Source organism: Bufo bufo, chromosome 9, assembly GCF_905171765.1.
Source record: "Bufo bufo chromosome 9, aBufBuf1.1, whole genome shotgun sequence".
Lineage (NCBI taxonomy): Eukaryota > Metazoa > Chordata > Amphibia > Anura > Bufonidae > Bufo > Bufo bufo.
The window spans coordinates 72,469,128-72,493,505 of record NC_053397.1 but is presented as its reverse complement, the minus strand read 5'-3'; the positions used below and the strand labels follow the sequence as shown (position 1 = coordinate 72,493,505).

The 24,378-nt window shown below is 44.1% G+C and overlaps 1 protein-coding gene across 2 annotated transcripts in view; it reads left to right on the top strand.

The window, feature by feature from the left end:
- The first annotated feature begins 3,307 nt into the window (after positions 1 to 3,307).
- LOC120978911 (putative ferric-chelate reductase 1) overlaps positions 3,308 to 24,378 on the top strand; it is a 102,375-nt gene continuing 81,304 nt past the window's right edge. For both annotated transcript variants that reach the window (XR_005774205.1, XM_040407335.1), the window contains exons 1-5: positions 3,308 to 3,471; positions 10,316 to 10,517; positions 14,165 to 14,310; positions 17,113 to 17,204; positions 23,561 to 23,624. Coding sequence is in view for 1 of the 2 variants with exons in the window: in XM_040407335.1 (XP_040263269.1) it covers positions 10,322 to 10,517; positions 14,165 to 14,310; positions 17,113 to 17,204; positions 23,561 to 23,624 (498 nt within the window). In the remaining variant the exon portion in view is untranslated. The remainder of the gene's footprint in view (positions 3,472 to 10,315; positions 10,518 to 14,164; positions 14,311 to 17,112; positions 17,205 to 23,560; positions 23,625 to 24,378) is intronic.

Here is a 24,378-nt window from a genome sequence, read left to right as displayed (position 1 = left end):
TGAGATTTTCCCTATACTGTCCTTTTGCGCATGCGCAGATGGTGAAACCTAAGGCACGCCCCCATACGTCATCTCGGATGCGACAGGAAGTCAGGAGGTAGGGAAATCTCACGAGGTAGGGTAATGTAACGCTACACCGGCAGTCAGGCTCTGCCGATCTGATATTGATGACCTGTCCTGAGGATAGCAGTTGCTACCTTGGGGCAAATTACGGGTCTTCAGACTCCAAAGTAAAATGCAGAACTCTTTATTGCATCAAAAGAGTATAAAAGAACATAAAAATGTAAAACAATGCGTTTTTTTTTTGGGGGGGGGGGAACTGTTAAAATGACATTACGCTCTGAAAAACCGCAGCGATCTCACGTATACTTTTTGTTCTGTGTGAAAACTGACCTGCAGTGCGGATTTTGAAATCTGCAGCATGTCAATTCTTGGTGCGGATTTAACCCTTTTCAATGCAAGGGTAAGATCTATATAATGACATATTGAATATATTTCTTTAGTAGGTAGGGATGGGAGTAGTAGCACGGCTAGTAGGGATGGGGGGGGAGAGAGGGGTTTAGGTCCTAACATGATTACCAGTATTTCAATTAGGGCTCATGTATGTGGCTATAGCTGTTTTTGCGGTCCGCAAATTGCAGAGCCTCAAAACGCGGATACCGGTAAATGTGCATTCTGCGCCATAATAGAACAGTCCTATCCTAGACCGTAATGTGGATTTTATTTTTGCAGGGCCGCAGAATGGACATATATTTTTTGCCAACCCGCGCAGAATATGGATCAGATGGGGACAAAAAATACGTTTGTGTGCATGAACTATAAGAGAGAGTTATCCACAGATTAGGGAAGAACTATTAGATCAGTAAGGGTCCTACCACAGGGACCCCCACCAGTCATGAAAACGGGGGCCCCTTACCCTGTGGATCCCCCTAAAATGGCTTAGCGGCTAGTCGGAAATGCACATCACCACTCATTTCTATGGGAGCGCCAGCGATGGCTAAGAACTCTACTCTGCTATCTGAATGGAACTGCGGCACACATTTTCGACCAGATACTCCGTCCATTTCAGGGGGCTCCACAGCGTATGGGGCCCCCATTATGGTGATCGTGCGGGTCTTGGCGGTAGGACCTCTACTAGTTATCCCCTAGGATTCATAGGATGGGAGATAACTTTCTCTGACCGGACTACCCCTCTAAGGGTAATTTCTGACTGTCCATTGCAGAAAACACATTCTGCATGGAGCGCGACTTGACTTCACATTATGGACACTGCTCCTTTCACAGGACCGCACAGCGTTATAATGATTTTGAATCCTGTGTGTCTCTGCCAGACCTTGCATCTACTGCCAAGAGTTGGACCCCCATTGATCTCATATTGATGACCAATCCTGAGGATAGGTCATCAATATGTAAATCCTAGAGAACCCCTTTTAAGTTTCAAAAATTCCATACATGCTCAAGATTTAGAACGACTTACAGACATGTCGTTTCGATGTGCAGTACAAGAAGTTTCTGAAGTTAGAAGACATCTGCATTATAGAAGACTGCACTGCCCTCTATTCTCTGCTTTGTGAAAGACTCCAAGGGCTTCTATCAGCAGATTTGTACCTATGACACTGGCTGACCTGTTACATGTGCGCTTGGCAGCTGAAGGCATCTGTGTTGGTCCCATGTTCATATGTGCCCGCAGTGCTGAGAAAAATTTATTTTTAATATGTGCAAATGATCCTCTAGGAGCAACGGGGTTTGTTCTAACACCTAGAGGCTCTGCTCTCTCGGTGACTGCCGAGGGTGCCGCAGTAGCAGAGAGAGCAGAGCCTCTAGGTGTAATGGCAATGTTTGACTGTCGCTAAAATATAACTTTTATTCTGATAATTAAAATGTGGGCAATTCAACGTAAGTATATAGTTTATTTATCTATGAGCCGTCCGGGATCACACTAAGGCCTCATGCACACGACCGTTGTGTGCATCCGCGGCCGTTGTTCCGTTTTCCGTTATTTTTCGCGGACCCTTTGACTTTCAATGGGTCCGTGGAAAAATCGGAAGATGCACCGTTTGGCTTCCGCGTCCGTGATCCATTTTTCCAGTCCGTGAAAAAAATATGACCTGTCCTATTTTTTTCACGGACAACGGTTCACGGACCCATTCAAGTCAATGGGTCCGTGAAAAATCACGGATGCACACAAGATAGTCATCCGCGTCCGTGATCCGTGTCCGTTTTTCCTATAATTTTCAATGCAAACTTGACTTAGTTTTTTTTTTCACTTTTCATGTCCGTGGATCCTCCAAAAATCAAGGAAGACCCACGGAAGAAAAAACGGTCACGGATCACGGAACAACGGAAATCCGTTTTGCGGACCGCAAAAAAAAACGGTCGTGTGCATGAGGCCTAACACTAGGTATGAGGATTGTGTCATCTACTCAAACCAGATCCTAGGACTGTGTACACACACAGGGAGCAGACTGTGTGTCTGGAGATCAGCGGGGTGTATATATGGCGGTAAACGCTCAACTAGACCCCCCACACACTGTGCTCCAACACACAACAAATTTACAGGGTTGGACTCCATCACTGAACCCTGAGCTGCTGCCCTCAGTACACCTACTCATAAAGGCTGGCTACAATGTAGTATTGCTTCCTATCATTGGGGTATTAGCCTCTGCATCACTCTAGGTATCTAAGTCTATTCTGCTCGACGTGTTTCTTAGTTGCTATATTGTGCAACTTAGTCATCAGGAGCACAGAGTGGTATTTAGAAGCAAAACACAAACAAACACTTGGCTCTGTACGCTCTCATGCATAGCGGGTAGACACGTAGCCTGCGGCACTGGGACGGCCGTGGTAATGCCCCCGTTGCTCCTAGAGGATCATTTACATATATTAAAACATATTTTATTCTCAGCAATGCGGGCACATATCAACATGAGACCAACACAGATGCCTTCAGCTGCCAAGCGCACATGTAACAGGTCAGACAGTTTCATAGGTACAAAACTGCTGACAGAAGCCCTTGGAGTCTTTCACAAAGCAGAGAATAGAGGGCAGTGCAGTCTTCTATAATGCAGATGTCTTCTAACTTCAGAAACTTCTTGTACTGCACATCGAAACGACATTCCTGAAAAGCTCAGAAGAATGAGTGCCAAGTGAAGTACCTTCAGGGTCAATGGCTACAATGCACAATCCCTAACAAATGTTGCTTCATGATCTATAAGTATTGTTCATGTGACCTCCCATGGACATTTAAATGAGGTAAGCTGTGGATGTTGTCATTAAGGGCAGCTTCATTTCCATACACCACTCCCTGAGAGGTGGAGAATATGAGCCAGCACCTTCTGTCTCTCCTGTCTACAACACCTGGGGCTGATCCTCCCATAGTTTCAGACTGTATTAGGTTACATCTCCTATCCCCTGTACCTACTGAATGTACTGGACCTGGTAGTGTATTTGCAGATAGGACAATTATCAAAGGTAAGTGTTCTGAGGTCGCTAACTGTCTGTTACTGTCAGAGGCTTTAGAATGTGAAAGATATTTAGACACAAGTAACCTTCAAGCAGAGGGAATAATGGGCAAGGTTTGTACAGGAGAAACAATGATGGGGAAGAGGAAGGAATCGATTCAATGATATACAGTAGGGCAGGGGAAAAACTTATAATGAAAATGATGTAACTTTTTTTATACACATTTGTATTTAATTTCTAAGATCTACGTTTGGTCTTGTTTATAGCTAGAAGCTGAAAACCTCTGCGGATCCTAATAGTCCCTAAACATTAGTGTTTATACATTTTTATCAACATTGATACAATGTATCAAACTGTTACAACAGAGTAGTAGGAAGAGGAAAGATGAACTGTTGCCAATGTGTTTAGTTTATGATTTGTAAAAGTGTTACAGTTATTTCTGTTAATTTTTAATAGAGTGTAGTAGGTACAGGGATAATTAACATTTTTGTAATATTCTTTCTAACAGAAAAATGCTTCTTTGTACTAGAAAGCAGGGTGTAACTAGATTTCTTTCACACTTGCATTGTTAATATCAGTATTGAAATCCGGCAGAGGATCCGGAATTAAACGGATCCGTTATGGTTTTGCACATCAGGATGAATCTGTTCTATTAGGATGCAGTTGTGTGAAATCAAAATGGGAAAAAAAAACGTATCTGTCACTAAATACATTGAAAGTCAATGGGTGACGGATCCGTTTTTTTTTTTAGACTCAGATCCGTCACCTTTGACTTACATTGTTTTCAGTGACAGATGCAATATTTTTTTTTCCGTTTTTATGACCGGACACAAAACCGCAGCTTGCTGAACTCTTTTCAGTCAGAATGCGTGAGGACTAAACGTAAACCTTTTATTCCGGTGTTGAGATCCTCTGCCGGATCTCAATACCGGAAAGCAACAATGCAAGTGTTAGGCTGAGTTCACACGGGCGTTGCGGGAAAAGGTGCGGGTGCGTTGCGGGAACATGCGCGATTTTTCCGCGCGAGTGCAAAACATTGTAATGCGTTTTGCACTCGCGTGAGAAAAATCGCGCGTGTTTGGTACCCAAACCTGAACTTCTTCACAGAAGTTCGGGCTTGGGATCGGTGTTCTGTAGATTGTATTATTTTCCCTTATAGCAAGTTGCAGTCCCCAATGCACGGAATGGACCCACAACAGCCGTGTGCAAGAGGCCTAAGACAGACTCTCCTTAGCAATTCTCAATTCAAGCTTTGGTGAGAAGACTCTACCCTGATTTCTAAAACAAAGAAACATATTTCCCTAATAAAGTACATCAATTACAAAAATGTTTAACATCTCTGTTGCGGAGAGGCCGTATAATCCACAATAACTCCGCTGGTAGACAGGAACAGCATACAATAATCCAGGTAGCCTTAGGCTGCGCTCACGCGGGCGCAATGCGGTAGGTGAACGTATTGCACCCACACTGAATCCTGACCCATTCATTTCAATGGGGCTGTTCAGATGAGCGGTGATTTTCACGCATCACTTGTGCGTTGCGTGAAAATCGCAGCATGCTCTATATTCTGAGTTTTTACGCAATGCAGGCCCCATAGAAGTGAATGGGGTTGCGTGAAAATCGCAAGCAAGTGCGGATGTGGTGCGATTTTCACGCATGGTTGCTAGGTGACAGTCTATTCACTGTATTATTTTCCCTTATAACATGGTTATAAGGGAAAATAATAGCATTCTGAATACAGAATGCTTAGTAGGTGATCAATTGAGGGTTAAAAAAAAAATAATAATTAACTCACCTTCTCCTCTTGATCGCGTAGTTCCCGGTCTCTTCTTTACTTCTTTAATGATGAGCTGTGGGCTAAAGGACTTGTGGTGACGTCAGATCACATGCTCCAATCACATGGTCCATCACCGTGGTGATGGACCATGTGATTGGAGCATGTGATCTGACGTCACCACAGTTCCTAGCCGGTGGTTCATCATTAAAGAAGTAAAGAAGAGACCGGGAACTACGCGATCAAGAGGAGAAGGTGAGTTAATTATTATTATTTTTTTAACCCTCAATTGATCACCTACTAAGCATTCTGTTTTCATAATGCTATTATTTTCCCTTATAACCATGTTATAAGGGAAAATAATAAAATCTACTCTACAACTAACCCAAACCTGAACTTCTGTGAAGAAGTTCGGGTCTGGGTACCACAGTCGGTTTTTTATCACTCGAGTGCGAAACACATTGCACCCACGCGATAAAAACTGAACATTGGAACGCAATCGCAGTCAAAACTGACAATTGCGTACCTAATCTCGTGGGTTTTCCGAAATACACCGGGACGCCTCCGGACCTAATCCGGACACGCTCGTGTGAACCCAGCCTTACAATAATCTCTTTTTCCCAAGAACTAGACGACACATAGCTTGGGAGTCAACTAACTTTATTTAGACATAGCACACCTACTTTAAACCCCCCAACAGCCTCATTTATATACAATAGGGCACATAGATGACTATGGTACAAGGAAGGGTGGGGCCAGACAATAGCAAGGGCTGATGGGAGATTGAGGGGGGACAGAGCAGCTAGATTACTGGTCTCCTAGTGTCCCTGAGACAACACCCTGCTGGGGAAACAATGGGACAGAAAAAGGGGAGGGGAAGAGGCACAGAAAAGCAATGCATTTAACATAGTAAACATTACAGTAAGAGCAAGATATATACAAAGATATTCTATGTGGCTAGGTTTGCACAGTCTCTGTCCCTACACTACATTAAATACAAACGGAAAAGTCAGTTACACTTACACGTATATATCAGGAGGATTCCCTGACATATTCCTCTGATGCAAGGCTGCAATGCCACGTTGTAGGTATATGTGGCTAAGGCCCCTTTCAACGGGCGAGTATTCCGCGCGGATGCGATGCGTGAGTTGAACGCATTGCACCCGCACTGAATCCTGACCCATTCATTTCTATGGAGCTGTGCACACAAGCAGTGATTTTCACGCATCACTTGTGCGTTGCGTGAAAATCGCAGCATGCTTCTCTTTGTGCGTTTTTCACGTAACGGAGGCCCCATAGAAATGAATGAGGTTGCGTGAAAATCGCAAGCATCCGCAAGCAAGTGCGGATGCGGTGCGATTTTCACGCACAGTTGCTAGAATACGATCGGGATGGAGACCCGATCATTATTATTTCCCCTTATAACATGGTTATAAGGGAAAATAATAGCATTCTGAATACAGAATGCATACTAAAATAGCGCTGGAGGGGTTAAAAAAAATAAAAAAATAATTTAACTCCCCTTAATTGACTTGCTCGCGCAGCCGGCATCTCCTTCTGTCTTCATCTTAGCTGTTTGGAGCAACAGGACCTGTAATGATGTCACTCTGGTCATCACATGGTCCATCACATGATCCATCACCATGGTAAAAGATCATGTGATGGACCATGTGATGACCAGAGTGACGTCACCACAGGTCCTGTTCCTCCACACGGCGAAGATGAAGACAGAAGAGATGCCGGGCTCCGCGATCAAGTGGATTAAGGTGAGTTAAATTATATATATTTTTTTTTTAACCCCTCTAGCGCTATTTTACTATGCATTCTGGATTCAGAATGCTATTATTTTCCCTTATAACCATGTTATAAGGGAAAATAATACAATCTACAGAACACCGATCCCAAGCCCGAACTTCTGTCAAGAAGTTCGGGTTTGGGTACCAAACATGCGCGATTTTTCTCACGCGAGTGCAAAACGCATTACAATGTTTTGCACTCGCGCTGAAAAATTGTGCGTGTTCCCGCTACGCACCCGCACATTTTCCCGCAACGCCCGTGTGAAAGAGGCCTAATGGAATCCATTTAACCCCTTAGTGACCACTAACACACCTTTTTATCGGCAATCACTAAGGGGATAAAAAAATTGCTGCTTAGTAGAGATCAATAAATCAGTTCCTAAGAATAAAAAATTCAGATTAGAATTTGTTCAGCACGGTGGGTCACCAGTTACCGCTCTTTCCTTGCAGCATGGAGTTTGCAGGTGTTTCCTCTGGGTCCTCCAAACATACTGATAGGGAACTTATAGGTCTATAAAGCGCTGTGGAATGTTAGCGCTATATGAGGGAGTAAAAATTGAGGCAAATTTAAATTTGAGGGAGAGAATTTCCAACCAAAGTACACTGCTCAAAAAAATAAAGGGAACACAAAAATAACACATCCTAGATCTGAGTTAATTAAACATTTTTGTGAAATACTTTGTTCTTTACATAGTTGAATGTGCTGACAACAAAATCACACAAAAATAAAAAAATGGAAATCAAATTTTTCAACCCATGGAGGTCTGGATTTGGAGTCACACTCAAAATTAAAGTGGAAAAACACACTACAGGCTGATCCAACTTTGATGTAATGTCCTTAAAACAAGTCAAAATGAGGCTCAGTAGTGTGTGTGGCCTCCACGTGCCTGTATGACCTCCCTACAACGCCTGTGCATGCTCCTGATGAGGTGGCGAAAGGTCTCCTGAGGGATCTCCTCCCAGACCTGGACTAAAGCATCTGCCAACTCCTGGACAGTCTGTGGTGCAACGTGACGTTGGTGGATAGAGCGAGACATGATGTCCCAGATGTCCTCACTTGGATTCAGGTCTGGGGAACGGGCGGGCCAGTCCATAGCATCAATGCCTTCGTCTTGCAGGAACTGCTGACACACTCCAGCCACATGAGGTCTAGCATTGTCTTGCATTAGGAGGAACCCAGGGCCAACCGCACCAGCATATGGTCTCACAAGGGGTCTGAGGATCTCATCTCGTTACCTAATGGCAGTCAGGCTACCTCTGGCAAGCACATGAAGGGCTGTGCGGCCCTCCAAAGAAATGCCACCCCACACCATTACTGACCCAATGCCAAACCGGTCATGCTGGAGGATGTTGCAGGCAGCAGAACGTTCTCCACAGCGTCTCCAGACTCTGTCACGTCTGTCACATGTGCTCAGTGTGAACCTGCTTTCATCTGTGAAGAGCACAGGGCGCCAGTGGCGAATTTGCCAATCTTGGTGTTCTCTGGCAAATGCCAAACGTCCTGCACGGTGTTGGGCTGTAAGCACAACCCCCACCTGTGGATGTCGGGTCACCCTCATGGAATCTGTTTCTGACCGTTTGAGCAGACACATGCACATTTGTGGCATGCTGGAGGTCATTTTGCAGGGCTCTGGCAGTGCTCCTCCTGTTCCTCCTTGCACAAAGGCGGAGGTAGCGGTCCTGCTGCTGGGTTGCTGCCCTCCTACGGCCTCCTCCACGTCTCCTGATGTACTGGCCTGTCTCCTGGTAGCGCCTCCATGCTCTGGACACTACGCTGACAGACACAGCAAACCTTCTTGCCACAGCTCGCATTGATGTGCCATCCTGGATAAGCTGCACTACCTGAGCCACTTGTGTGGGTTGTAGACTCCGTCTCTTGCTACCACTAGAGTGAAAGCACCGCCAGCATTCAAAAGTGACCAAAACATCAGCCAGGAAGCATAGGAACTGAGAAGTGGTCTGGCGTCACCACCTGCAGAACCACTCCTTTATTGGGGGTGTCTTGCTAATTGCCTATAATTTCCACCTGTTGTCTATCCCATTTGCACAACAGCATGTGAAATTGATTGTCACTCAGTGTTGCTTCCTAAGTGGACAGTTTGATTTCACAGAAGTGTGATTGACTTGGAGTTACACTGTGTAGTTTAAGTGTTCCCTTTATTTTTTTGAGCAGTGTATTTTTGATTCGGGTAGAATTGATTCATACCAGAATCCATTTTTATTTTTTATTTTTTTGTCCATTTGGAGGGAATCATCTGAAATGTACTGTATTCATAATATTACTCATTCTATACTGAGCTTGCTTTAAAACGACAGTATGGGACAGGAAGGAAACGCTGACCTACAGCTGTGTCATGTACCCCTATGTTTTATCATGGTGCCATAGGGTTTCTTATTTTTACGTGTGACTTTTGTAATATTTTCAAACCTTATGACAGCGTAACACCAATACTGTGGAAGTACCTGGTGTATGTACAATCCTCCATGTGTGATACAAGTAGTGCCAGCATGGGAGGAAAATAATCTATATAGGAAAGTACAGTAGACTACACTTTCTTACTCGGTAAAGTAAAGTTATATCACGTTGTAAGCATGGCATCCTGTGGCTATGCCTGCCCTATATGAACATATGTTAGGCTACATGTTATAAATGTAAAGACCAAACATGGTATTAATTAACGCTAATTTGCCACTTTGAAAGCCCCTTTGATTATTATTTAAATGACTTAAAGTGCAGTCTAATCTGCAGGCAGCAGACAGCAGAAGTGATTGACAGTCCTCCCTGTTTGCTTAGTCATACCTTGGCTGTCAGCCAGCTCTGATGCAGAACAAGAGGTTTAACAAGTTATACAGAATCTTTTTCTATAAAACTATATATCAATCTGCTCAGCTCCTCCTGCGCTATACCAGGCTGCCTGCAGATTGCACTACACACTAAATCTAAAATCTATAGAAGATTAACCTCTTAGTGACTGCCGTAAAAAAGGCATGAGCCCTTACCTGTGCATGTGCGCGAGCCGGTCTGAAAACAAGTGCGGTCAGCGGGAGCAGGCAGTTCCGAGAACAGCCACCGGGGGCCTTCATCAGGCTGTTCTCAGAACTGCCTGCTCCCGGTGACCGCACTTGTTTTCAGACCGGCTCGCGCACAGGCACAGGTAAGGGCTTACCTGTGCCTCGCCGGACTTGTGAAAAAAGATGGCAGTTCGCGGGCGAACAATGCGAACTGGCCATCACTGTTGAGGAATACTGCCTTATGGCATTTATTTTCCATGTTTCTCTACAGGCAGAAATGGAGCATTTTAGAACATTCCTCTTTTGCCTTGCTGGATGTTTGGTGACGGTTTTTGGATACCCAAGTGGACAAATAAGTGCCTCCTGTGACAGCATGCTTCCATCTCATGGGAACAATGTCCCTCAGTCATCGGAGCCCCCGTATATCATCACTGTGTCTAATACAACTTTTCTTCCAGGGGATATTATTACAGGTAAGGATTTAAGCATGGAAGGCTATCCCTGATATCATATGTGATCCAGCTCTGGAGAGATAATGAAAGTGACACTTGAGTGGTCTCTGAGATTCTAAGATTCTTAAGCAGAATAATTTGTAGCATTTATTATATAGATGGCTCCGAACATTCCGAATCTGTCATTTTTTTTTGCCCTAAAAAAGGGCAAAAGCCTGAAAAAGTTTTTTTTTTGTTGTGCTTCCATGTTCTGACACCAAGATAATAATATATATATATAAAAGAAAATAATGGCGGCACTGGAAAAAACACAAGGAGGGTGCTATGTCCAGGGATGTAGCAGCTTACCCCGTCAATTAGAGATGAAAAAACGGACAGCACTCCAGGTAAAAGCTAGTGGTGTTTATTCACCCATGTGGATGGCAACGTTTCAGCTCATACAAGAGCCTTTTTCAGCCTTGAAAAAGGCTCTTGTATGAGCTGAAACGTTGCCATCCACATGGGTGAATAAACACCACTAGCTTTTACCTGGAGTGCTGTCCGTTTTTTCATCTCTATATATATATATATATATATATATATATATATAAAATTGTATTTTTTTTAAACATATTATATACGATATATATATATATATATATATAATTTATTATTTATTTATTTATTTTCTGCATGTGGAGCTTGGTAAGGGCTCATTTGTAAGGCGACCTATAGTTTTTATCGATACGTTTTAGGATATGCAACCTTATGATTATTTTTTTTATTACATTTTTTTGGGTGTTGACCAAAAACTGATAATTCTGCTATTTTACTGCTGACTTTTAGGCTGAGTTCACACTTCAGTTATTTTTTGATCAGTTATTTCTATCAGTTATTGTGAGACAAAACCAGGTGCAGGTCAGAAACACAGGTGGATATCTTTCCATTATAACTGATCTCTGAGTAGGCTTCACTACAGGTTTTGGCTCACAATAACTGATGGAAATAACTGATCAAATAACTGAAGTGTGAACTCAGTCTTACTGTGCTCTGTAATAAAATGCACTACAAATATATATATATAAATATATATATATATATATATTTTTATTTTTTTTTCTTAGCATTTTTGGATTTCTGGCATTTGTTCAAAACGTGTGTGTGTGTGGGGGGGGGGGGGGTTATCAAAACTGGTGCACAAGAAAGTGGCTTAGTTGCCCATAGCAGCCAATCAGATCCCACCTTTCATTTTTCAGAATTCTGAAAAATGAAAAGTGAAAACTGATTGGTTTCTCTGGGCAACTAAACCAGTTTTCCTTTACACCGGTTTGATAAATCTCCTCCAGGATGTTGTAGGTACTGAGTTTTTTTTTTTCTGATACTTTTTTCCATAGGCTTCTTATAAGGATTTGAAAAATCAATGCTAGTAAAAAAGAAAATGTAAACAATTAGGCTAATGAGAATGGCTTAAAATTAAGAGACAATTTCTCAGCTGATACACTCCCCCCTGGATTTGTTGATTTTCCTGCAGCAGTGATGTGCCGACGTGTAATCTGCAGCTAATTACTGGCGACACTGACCTGTATGGCATGAAGACTGTGGTCACTGATCCATGTTAAGCCCATTCACATGTATTGCACTGTACTGCATTGTGGCACAATCCACAGCAAATATGCCACTTGTACATGGACCAATTCAACCTATGGCGCGATCTACATAAACCTTCAACCAAACTTTTATTTTTTATTTTTTTCCTATTTAGGGCTCGTACACATGTCTGTACTTTTGGTCCGTATCTGATCTGCATTCTTTGCAGATCACACATGGACCCGTTAATCTCCGTGGGGCCACAAAAGATGCGGACAGCACACCCATCCCGCTGTCTGCATCTGTAAGTCCATTCTGCGGCCCTGCAAAAAGATTGCAAACGGCCTATTCTTGTCCGTTTTGCAGACAACCATGGGACATCTCTGCAGGAGTGAAAAATAAAAATGGTGGCATGCACTTCTGGCCGTTGCATGAGCCGGGCCCTTATTTACTGGTCATTAACTAGTCCTGGAGATTTCAACAGCAAATTGATTTAATTCGGAACTAAAGAGCCCTTTACACGGGCCAAGCGTTCGCCAGATAATTACTAATGAGCGTTTATAGGAACCTTTATTAGCGATTGTCTGACAGTGCAAAGGTGTCGCCGATTACTCGATGAACAAGCGAAACGATCGTTCATCAGGTAATAGATCATAGATCAAGCGATGGCATTAGCGACCACTGCTACCTGTACTGTGGAGGAGATCGCTGCATGTAAATACAGCGGTCTCCTTCACTGACCAGAAGGTGATTGCTGGGAAGGAATGCATTGCACTCGCGCGGAAAACTCGCCCGTGTGAAAGACGCCTTAGTCTACGTGCACAGGACCATATGTACTTTGTGGTCTACAAACCGCATATCTGCAAAATACGGATACTGGCCGTGTGCATGCCGCATTTTTTTTTTAAATGAAAGGCTCTATGAGTGATCTGAAAAAAAATGCGGATTGGATGTGGAAGAAAAATCCAGTCATGTGAGTGAGATTACACTGAAGACACCATGTTAGGAGTCAGCTGGGTCTGGTGTACTGTGTGCGTCTGAGTGTTAATGGGCATCGGACCCGGAGGGGAAAAATGGAGACTTGCATTTGTCACGGGTTATTTTTAAAGATATGGGAGGTGGTTAGGGAGCAAAGCCCATTAGGCTGCTTGTGCACGTAGCTGTACCACAGTCTGTACAGGTGAGACACATGGTTATGTACCTCACCTTGCCATAAAACCAGTTCTCTCACGTGCACCAGTTACCACAACACAACTGCTGCTTTACGAGCGGACTAAGGTGAAACAGACAATGCAGGTCTATATAGAACAGGTTAAGCCTAGTGATGACGACGATGTGCTGGAACAATCCTCCTTTCTGCATAAAACTACAAGACAATGTAGTCCCACAAACCCAGGCGTCGTGTACACGGTGGCAAACGGAGTCTCTGCAGAGCTTGTGTGCACTCCATGTGCTGCTATATGGTGTCTCTAGAGGAGGACAGAGCCATAATACTTCAGCATCCGGTGACGCAGGAACCAATTATTTTTCTTAGAATATGTACATATATAGCGACGACAGATCCATCTCTAAAACCATTGGAAGTCAATCCGGGACGGATCCGTTTTCTTTTGTATCAGAGAAAACGGATTCGTCTCCGCTGACTTACATTGTGAGTTATGCCGGATCCGTCTTGCTCAGCATCCCAGGACGCACTCCAAAACGCTGCTTGCAACGCCTTTGTGACGCTATGGGAACGCAATGAAACGGAACGGAATGCATTCTGGGGCTCTCCATTCTCTTCAGCACGGTTTTGTCCTCATTGACAATGAATGGGGACAAAACTGAAGTGATCCTATGACGGATCTCAATAGCGGAAAGGGAAAGCGCAAGTGTGAAAGTAGCCTTACACGTTAATGTATGCTTCTATTGTTAAAAAAAAAAAACTCTACTATGGTAATGGATGCCACAGTATGGCATCTGTTTGGGGCTTCCGTTAACATATATATATATTTTCTGTACGTTAAACGTTTGACAAAAACGTGATGTGAAACCACCCTAAGAAATATTCCATCCATGATTGACCCTAACTGATCTCCAGTTGTTAAATTCTTTTATTTCAGTGACTATAAGCAAAAAATCCCCTGGCTCCGGCTCATTTAAAGGATTCCTTCTTGAAGCCCAATTGGTAGGAGGAGATAGGATTACTGGAACTTTTAAGCCCTCAGATTCAGGAATCGCTCAAACATTAACCTGTGGCTCGCAAGCAGTAAGTTATTTGTCAGTAATGCACGTTTCATTTTTGTGCATGTGTCATTGGTATCAAGCAGATGCGGACCCATTGTGTTCCAAAGTTTTTAGAACTTTTCTATCCAATGAATCAGTGAAAAATGGACAGAAAATATATGGCATCAATGCTCTGTCTGTGGTCTTCATGAACCCTTAGGCCCCTTTCACACGGGAGAGAATTCTGCGCGGAACGCATTGCACCCGCACTGAATACCGACCCATTCATTTCTATGGGGCTGTTCACATGAGCGGTGATTTTCACGCATCACTTGTGCGAAAATCGCAGCATGCTCTATTTTGTGCGTTTTTCACGTAACGCAGGCCCCATAGAAATGAATGGGGTTGCGTGAAAGTCGTAAGCATCCGCAAGCAAGTGCGGATGCGGTGCGATTTTCACGCACGGTTGCTTGGAGACGATCGGGATGGAGACCCGATCATTATTATTTTCCCTTATTACATGGTTATAAGGGAAAATAATAGCATTCTGAATACAGAATGCATAGTACAATAGGGCTAGAGGGGTTAAAAAAAAATTAAAAAATTTAACTCGCCTTAATCCACTTGATCGTTCAGCCGGCATCTCCTTCTGTCTTCATCTTTGCTGTGTGCAGCAACAGGACCTGTGGTGACGTCACTCCGGTCATCACATGATCCATCACCATGGTAAAAGATCATGTGATGGATCATGTGATGACCGGAGTGACGTCACCACAGGTCCTGTTACTGCACACAGCAAAGATGAAGACAGAAGGAGATGCAGGCTGCGAGATCAAGTGGATTAAGGTGAGTTAAATTATTTTTTATTTATTTTTTAACCCCTCCAGCGCTATTTTACTATGCATTCTGTATTCAGAATGCTATTATTTTCCCTTATAACCATGTAATAAGGGAAAATAATACAATCTACAGAACATCAATCCCAAGCCCGAACTTCAATCCCAAGCAACGCACCCGCACATTTTCCCACAACGCCAGTGTGAAAGAGGCCTTAGGCTGGGTTCACACTTGAGCGTTTTACAGAGCGTTCAAACGCGCTGTAAAACGCTCAACAGATGAAAACCAATGCTTCCCTATGGCCCTGGTTCTCACTTGAGCGTTTTGACGCGCGTTTGAACGCGCTGAAAAACGCCCTACGCTCAAACAAGTTCTTGAGCTTCTTTGGGGCGTTTTGACGCGCGTTTGTGGCCATAGGACACTGCAGTCAATCACACAAACGCGCGTCAAACGCGCGTTTACTATTGCAAAAAACGCTCATAAAAACGCTCAGGTCTGAACCCAGCCTTAGACTTCTATGGGTTCATGTTTGAAATGGAACAAAGTATTGCAATTCTCTGGGCGTGTGAGTATACACATAAAATATCAGTGGATACAGGTGCTGACCATGGACAACACAGACTGTAAGTGTATGTGATTCAACTTAGATAAAGTTGTCACCGTGTTTTTGTAGTAAAAAGGTCACCGAGAGGCAAGGAGCATTATCAATCATGTTAATCTGCTGTCCGGAACGGGGTTTGGCTCTCTTCCACGCCGCGGATTAGGCCTCATGCACACGGCCGTTGTGTGTTTTGCGGTCCGCAAAACACGGATGGCGTCCGTGTGCGTTCCGCAATTTTGCGGAACGGCCATGGACAGCCTTTAATATAACCGCCTATTCTTGTCCGCAAAGCATGGACAAGAATAGGACATGTTATTTTTTATTTTTTTTGCGGACCACGGAACGGAGCAACAGATGCAGACAGCACACGGAGTGCTGTCCGCATCTTTTGCCGCCCCATTGAAGTGAATGGGTCCGCATCCGAGCCGCCAAAACTGAGCCTCGGATGCGGACCAAAACAACGGTCGTGTGTATGATGCCTTACCCGCACGGGATCCGCTCGTATGAAAAAGCCCTAAGGGTCCTATTAGACAGGCAGATAGTTCCTATAAATGAGCAGCAGGCAGTGATTTAGTGAGTCGTTGGCATTCAAAAGACAAAATACACAATGGCTAAATATTTTTGCTGTTTGCTCATTATTGTGATTGTTTTAGTCGTTCGCCCCTATAGCTTTACACTGCTAACAACTGGTAGATTTCTGATTAGATGAGGGGCTGTGGCAGCAGCTAATAATAATCTTTAAAATAGATTTGTCCAATCCACAGAAAACTAACGGACTATTGCTGGACATTCGATTGCTTCTGAAATTGCAACGATTATACAGAAAATCAAACGATAACTGCTCTGTCTAAGGCCTCATGCACACGATCGTTGTGTGCATCCGCGGCCGTTGTTCCGTTTTCCATTTTTTTTTCGCGGACCCATTGACTTTCAATAAGTCCGTGGAAAAAATTGGAAAATGCACCGTTTGGCTTCCGCGTCTGTGATCCGTTTTTCCAGTCCGTGAAAAAAATATGACCTGTCCTATTTTTTTCACGGACAACGGTTCACGGACCCATTCAAGTCAATGGGTCCGTGAAAAATCACGGATGCACACAAGATAGTCATCCGCGTCCGTGTCCGTTTTTCCTATAATTTTCAATGCGAACTTGACTTAGTTTTTTTTTTTCACTTTTCATGTCCGTGAATCCTCCAAAAATCAAGAAAGACCCACGGATGAAAAAACGGACACGGATCACGGAACAACGGAAACCGTTTTTGCGGACCGCAAAAAAAAAAGGCCGTGTGCATGAGGCCTTAGTCTGTGGGGAAATAAGGAGTGGCACACCATTGCCTTTCGGTGGGCATAATTATAGTTGCTAAAAATGATGGCCTTGATAAACCACGTGCTTGTTTTCTTCTGTTTAGTCTGCTGCCGTCAGTCATACGAATGCTAACTTGAAAGACAGCGTCACCGCCCAGTGGACCGCGCCAGAGGGAGCAGGACCTGTGCGATTCAGGTATGTACTGGCAGTGCCTAGCTGATGGGGCATTTGTGTGTGCACGGCCAGGGCCGCTGATAGGCCAGTACAGCTGGCCCAGTTGTACCGGGCCCGGCTGGCAGGGGGGCCCGGGCTGCCGACTCCCGAGCCATTTTAATTTTTTTGCTGTCAGTGGGCTGGCTCCAGTAACAGCAGGCAGTGTGGGGGCGGCGCTCACTCACTGACGTCACACGCCTGCTCCTCCCACTAGGCGGCGCAGGCGCGTGACGTCAGTGAGTGAGCGCTGCCGCCCGCACTTGTTACTGGAGGCTGGAGGGTGGAGGGAGGAGGCAGGAGCTGAATGTAAGGTAGTATTTTAGTAAAGAGATGAGCGCTGTGCCTGTGCTAAAATTAAAGTTACTGTCTGCAGCCTGCACGGCTGCACCGATTTATTAATGTATACTACTGTGAGTGGCGGGGGGGGATCTATATGGATGACGTCATGACGGCACTGTTATAGGGAGGGCGGGGGATCCGTGGATGGCACTGTTATGGGGGGGGGGGTCTGTCATGTGGATGACACTTATGGGGGGGGCCGGGGGGTCTGTGGATGACACTTATGGGGGGGATCTGTGGATGGCACCATTATGGAGGGGGATCTGTGGATGACACTGTTATGGGGGGGATCTGTGGATGACACTGTTATGGGGGGATCTGTGGATGACACTGTTATGGGGGGATCTGTGGATGACTGTTATGGGGGGGATCTGTGGATGGCACTGTTATGGAGGGTATCTGTGAATGGCACTGTTATGGAGGGGTATCTGTGGATGACACATAGCATAAGATGCTATATACGGTATGTGTCATCCACAGATCCCCCTCTATAACAGTGCCATCCACAGATCCCCCCATAACAGTGCCATCCACAGATCCCCTCCATAACAGTGCCATCCACAGATCCTCTCCATAACAGTGCCATCCACAGATCCCCTCCATAACAGTGCCATCCTCAGATCCCCTCCATAACAGTGACATCCACAGATCCCCTCCATAACAGTGCCATCCACAGATCCCCTCCATAACAGTGCCATCCACAGATCCCCTCCATAACAGTGCCATCCACAGATCCCCTCCATAACAGTGCCATCCACAGATCCCCTCCATAAAAGTGCCATTCACAGATCCCCTCCATAACAGTGCCATTCACAGATCCCCTCCATAACAGCGCCATTCACAGACGACCCCCCAGCGCCATAAATATCACTTGTAGACAAATCTGCATGTTGTTTCAAGGCGGCGTCTGGGGAGGGGCCAAGGGCGGGGCCAGGGGTGTGGCTGAAGGAGGGATCAGGGGGTGGAGCTGAAGGGGGCCCCGTCATGTATGCTGTACGGGGCCCCATGATTTCTATCAGCGGCCCTGTGCACGGCCATTCTCACACACATTTCCTATTTACAGTGTTTTATTACCAGGCATGTCTTGGTAGCGTACACAAACTTTGAAGAGTTAACATTTTTACTGAATTGCTCATTTTTCTTTGCAAAGCAGGATGTTTCATCACTTCTGCACAGACGCAATAAAAGAAATAGTTAAATACATTGTACAAACTACCCTGTCCCTGTGTGTAAGCAGACCGAGTGCAATGTGTGGTTAGCTTGTGTTACAAAACGGGCCGGATGCTGCTATTTGTCTAGCAAGGCAATCGCCGGGCTCTGGGGATGGCTCTCAGATTCTTAAGTCTTGCTCTTCTTCTTCCCACTGCTCATCACGGCCGTCTGTAATTCTCACCTGCGTTGCTCGTTGTCTTAAGTGACCTATCGATGCAGCACTAGCAGGTTGGGGCATTTTAAGGCCTCCTGCACACAACTGTATGGTTTTGAGTTCCGTTTTAAACGGATCCATTTTTCCGTTTTGCTTCCGTTCTGTTTTGCGGTTCCGTTTTTCCGTTTGGTTTCCATTTGTGATCCTTTTTTTGCAGATCACAAACGGAAGCATACAATAATGTTTAAACAGTGAGTATGTTAAAAAATTGGGCTGGGCATAAACATTTTCAATAGATGGCTCCGCAAAAACAGAATGGATATGGAAGACATACGGATGCATTCCGTTTGAATTCAGTTTTTCTTTTTTTGCGGACCCATTTACTTGAATAGAGCCACGGAACGTGATTTGCGGCCAATAGTAAGACATTTTCTATGTACGGAAATACGGAAAAGGGAGGAATATGGAGTACGTTTCGTGTTTTTTTAAATATTTTTATTTTTATTTTTTGCGGATCCTTTGAAATAAATGGTTCCGTATACGGAACGGAAACGGGGGAAAAAAAATTGTGTGCAGGAGGCGTAAATCTTGAGAGATCAGGGACTGAAACCCAAAGACATATCTACCCCTCCCTCCTTAAAAAAAAACATATATAACACACAGCCTATTCATAAAACAACTTTTCTAGCATATCATACAGCAGCTCAGCTTTACATATAATAGTACAGCTCTAAATAATACCCTCACCAAAAAAAGATATAGTCACCTAACAGAACAAAATCCCCTTCCTGCTATCCGCCCTAATTCACCTCACGCAAAACATGGATAACGGCCGAGAACCTGCCGCCCTTTTTTACTCCTTCACAAATGTCCTATGCGCAAAACAGACAAATATATAGGATGTGTTCTATTTATTTATTTATTTATTTGTGGGGAACACGTAACGGACTTATGGATGTGGACAGTACACAGGTGTGCTGTCCGGATATTTTGCAGTGCCATTGAAGTGATTGAGTCCACATCCCACCTGCAAAAAATGAGGATTGGATGCGGACAAAAAGCACGGTCATGTGCATGAGCCCTTAGTGTCCTCCTTTGTGGCCCCACACAGCTGCTCCCTTTGTGCTCCTGCACGCTAACAGTCCCAATCTGTGCATCCCCGACAGTAATAATTCCCATTTGTGCTCACAATGTTACTGTGTCCCCCAAAATATAATAATGATCCTTTTTCTTTGTCGTCGTCCCCCTTCCCATTCCCAACTAAGAGCGGCCCCTCTGTGTCCCTTTAAGCAGCAATACCCCCCTGCAGTTGGTTTATTCCTGGCTGTACTATTACTACTTGAATGAGCTCCTTCCTGATCCATCCTCCCGTCTCCTCCACTCCAGCGCCTCAGGGCGAGTAACTTTACGAGGCACATGTATCATATGTGCGACGTGTATAGTCTTGTCTGCATAAAGAAACCTAAATATGCATGTGTGCCTCGATCCCAGGAACAGAGGCTGTTTTTTAGGTGTTCTGCCTCTTGGAATCCAGTCTCCAGAAATCTGTACAATAACTTTTTAGTTGTGTTTTAAAATCTGCTCTATTTTTTTGTACAGATGTTGATGACCAGTATAATCAGAAAAGGCAACTACACAATTACACAATGTTAAAGTGGACCGGTAACTTCTCCTGTAGCTACTTGCATAACACATGTAATACCAATTCTGTAGCGTCTATTCCTATGACTCAGTGTTGTGCCATTCCTTTATTAATACTGCAAGACGTTATGAATGAACTAGTAGCATTTTGCAGTGAAGGTCCAGATGGGGGTTACTTAGGGTAAGCAGATTTCCTTTTTAGGCCGAAAAGGCCTTTTTTTGTACCAAAAAAAAAATTATAATTCCGGCCGGGATTTCTGCATAAAGTAGATAGAAATGTCTGGGATGCTGGCGTCACCAGGTGGCCACTATAACTAATGAGCGCTTTAGTTTGTGTAGCGCTCATTAGTACAGCCTTTGGCTTCAGTAAAAAATAAATAAATACTCACCTCATACACTTGAACACGTAGGGGACACTTGCTCCTCACTGGATGCGCAGAATAGGACCTGCGTCTCAGCTTGATGGCTTATCACAGAACCTGAATCCATTCCAGTGAAGTTCAGTAAAGTGGATGCAGCAGGACCTGCGAAACGTCATCACACTGGGAGCACAGGTCCTGTGCGAGGGTTTCTTGCCCGTTCAAGTGGATGAGGTGAGTTTTTGTTTTTTACACAAGACAAACAGAAATGAGGGCATTCATAATACTGGGGACCACTAATGGGGACATAATAATAGTGGGGAGCACTAATGAGGTAGTAATCATTCTGGGGACCACTAAAGGTGGCCTTAATAATACTGGGGGCATTCATAATACATGGGGGGCCACTAAAAGGGACTTTAATAAAAGTGGGGGCACTAATAGGGTATTGATCGTACTGGGGGCGACTAAATGCGGCCTTAATAATACTGTGGGACACTAATGGGTATGTTTATAATACTGAGGCCACTAAAGGGGGCATTAGTAATATCAGTGGCCACTTAAAGAGGACCTTTCACCAGAATAAAGCATCTAAACTAACTATACAGATGTGTAGAGCGGCGCCCAGGGATCCCCCTGCACTTACTGATATCCCCGGGCGCCGCTCCGTTCGCCCGGTATAGCCTCCGGTATCTTCATAGTTAGGCTCCACCCAGGGGAACCTGCCGGCGTCTCCTTCTCCTATGTTGTAGCACTGGCCAATCGCCGCGTTCAGCTCATAGCCTGGCTATGAGCTGAGCGCTGCGATTAGCCAGCGCTACAGCATAGGAGAAAGAGACGGCGGCAGGTTCCCCTGGGTGGAGCCTAACTATAAAGATACCGGAGGCTATACCGGGCGAACGGAGCGGCGCCCGGGGATAACAGTAAGTGCAGGGGGATCCCTGGGCGCCACTCTACACGTCTGTATAGTTAGTTCAGATGCTTTATTCTGGTGAAAGGTCCTCTTTAAGGGATATTAATCATACTAATGGCACTATGGGGGGTCAGATGTCCAGGAAGCACCATGGGGGGTATTTTGTATACAGCGGGCACAGCAGGGGTTGCCATTAAAAAATGGCAATTTCAGTTTTTAACAGCCATTAAAAATGAACAGAAGGTCAAAAAATGGATGTAAAAATGGTTGAAAAACGACCATGAAAAACTGTTGACTGTTTTTCATGGCCATTTTTTTCCCTGTCATGTGAATAAAGTTTTGAAGGACAGGAGACCAATGTCAGAATGTGCAGGGACACCCCCTCCCCCCCAACTGGTAACAACACCCATCTGGACTTTCACTTCACTAGCAGGAATAATAATCGCCATAAGAATCGACGCTCCAGAGTTCTTATTACATGGGGGATGCGAGTAGTTAATAAAACAGATATGTCAGGAGAGGTGACAGCTCCTCTTTTAAATTGTGTATCCATAAACGGGTTGTTTCACCATAACTTTTTATTTCTTCTGTAAACTGTCAATTATCCTGTCTGTTACCAAGGATAAGGGGCACCGAGTCTCGGTTCGTGACCGGGCATGCACACCAACCCTCCATTGAAATTCATGAGACCTTCAGGTACCATTATTATTTATGGAGAGTCACAGCCGAATCTCTGACTGTGAAATGGTACTATGCTGCCCTTATTGTCAATTATGGAGGGGACACTGATCTTTTTGCATAATAAGCAGTAAAAATGTCAAACAAATTGAGGGCAAGTTCACATTTGTTTTGTCTTATCTTTGTGCTCAGGATGTATTGTTTCTCTGTTGTAGGATTTTTCCTTTAAGTACATATGTCAGCATTATGAACTCTATTAAACCAGGCAAATAGCTGGTAGGGTTGATCCTACTGCTTTAAAAGAATTCCTTTGTTATGCAGATTGGTTGCTTCATTCTGGAAAAAAATACTTTGAATCCATATGTAAATAAGCAGTAAAAGGCGAGCCCAAACCACTCTGCGCACCATTGCTCTGCTGATTCCTCTGCCAGCCCTTCCCTTTCCTTCTTGATTGACAGGGCCAGGTTCATGCATATTGTCATATTTCAGTGGGAGTTCAAGACCAGAGGCTGATCATTGGGAGTTACTGAGAGGTGGTACCCCATGGGCACATCTCTCAATCAAAGACGTTTGTTCTGTTGTGCTATCCTAATGCCTCTAGCGTTATGTTGTGGTCTGCAAATTGGGGAAGACATATGAAACGGGTCTAAATAAACTATTTGTCCATAGCAGCCAATCATAGTGCAGCTTTCATTTCTTTTATGGCTCTTGAAAAATGAAAGTTGCACTTGTCATTGGTTAGTATGGTCAAAAAAGACTTCTCTATAAGACTTTTTTTTTTCCATAAATCTGGCCCGTTGCTTTCCTGTGCAGTGTAATATAATTTTAAAATGTCAGTGTAGCTATAATGGGGTGAGGGGCTATAGCGGGCATTTAAGACCTTTTAATGTGTGTTTCTTCAATTTTGTTATGAATCCCTATCCCTCCCATTTGGTTGTGGTGGCCTAATGCTGACAACAAATGCTATGTAAATGCTCAAAAGCTGCACACACTGATGTACACAGCATAAATGGTGTCACTGAACTATTGCCTTTATTTTCAGAGCAACAGTTTTGAGTAGTTACGACACCTTCTGGACTGGAGTGAAGAGTGGCATCATAGAAGCAGTAAGTCTAGAAATGGTGTACAGAACTGTGAATGAGTGGGATCAAATATTAAAAATGAACACGGTCCTCTTACCAATGCAATGCATGGAGTTACATAGGCAACAGGTCCATCAAGTTCAACATTCCTCATAAAAATTATACAAGATTAATTGTAACTATCAATGCTTTTTGTAAAATCCTTGGAATGGAGAAATCCAGTGCCAGTTCTTTGTATTGACCACATATGTATTTATACATGTACATAAGGTCTCATTTAAGGCATCTTTGCTTCCAAACTGAACAAGCCCAATTTTTATAAGCCTCTCTTATAAGAAAGACAGTTCACCCCATTTAATATTCTGCTTTACCCATTTCTGAACTCTTTCCAGCTCTGCTATAATGATTAGAGTATATGGAGCCCAAAACTGACTCCCATATTTAAGATGAGGCCTTACCAGGGATTTATAAAGGAGTAATATTACGTTGAGATAACAAGGTTTTATCACTTTTATACTCCTTAAAAGCTGTGTACACCTTTGGGGGACAATTTTTAATTATTAGTATTGCATTGTACTCATTTTGAGATAAATCTTTTTTTTCAACTGGTCTTTATTAAACATTTTGAACCCCTGTCTCTGTGCAGCCTTGAGTTTCTCTAGTAGCAGGCTGTGAATTTTCTCTCTGTTCCGTCCGGCAGCTCAGCTGTTGGCTCCTTAAAGAGTACCTTTCATGGGTTTATATTAATTGGGATAAATACCTTTGCTTGCAGTGTAGC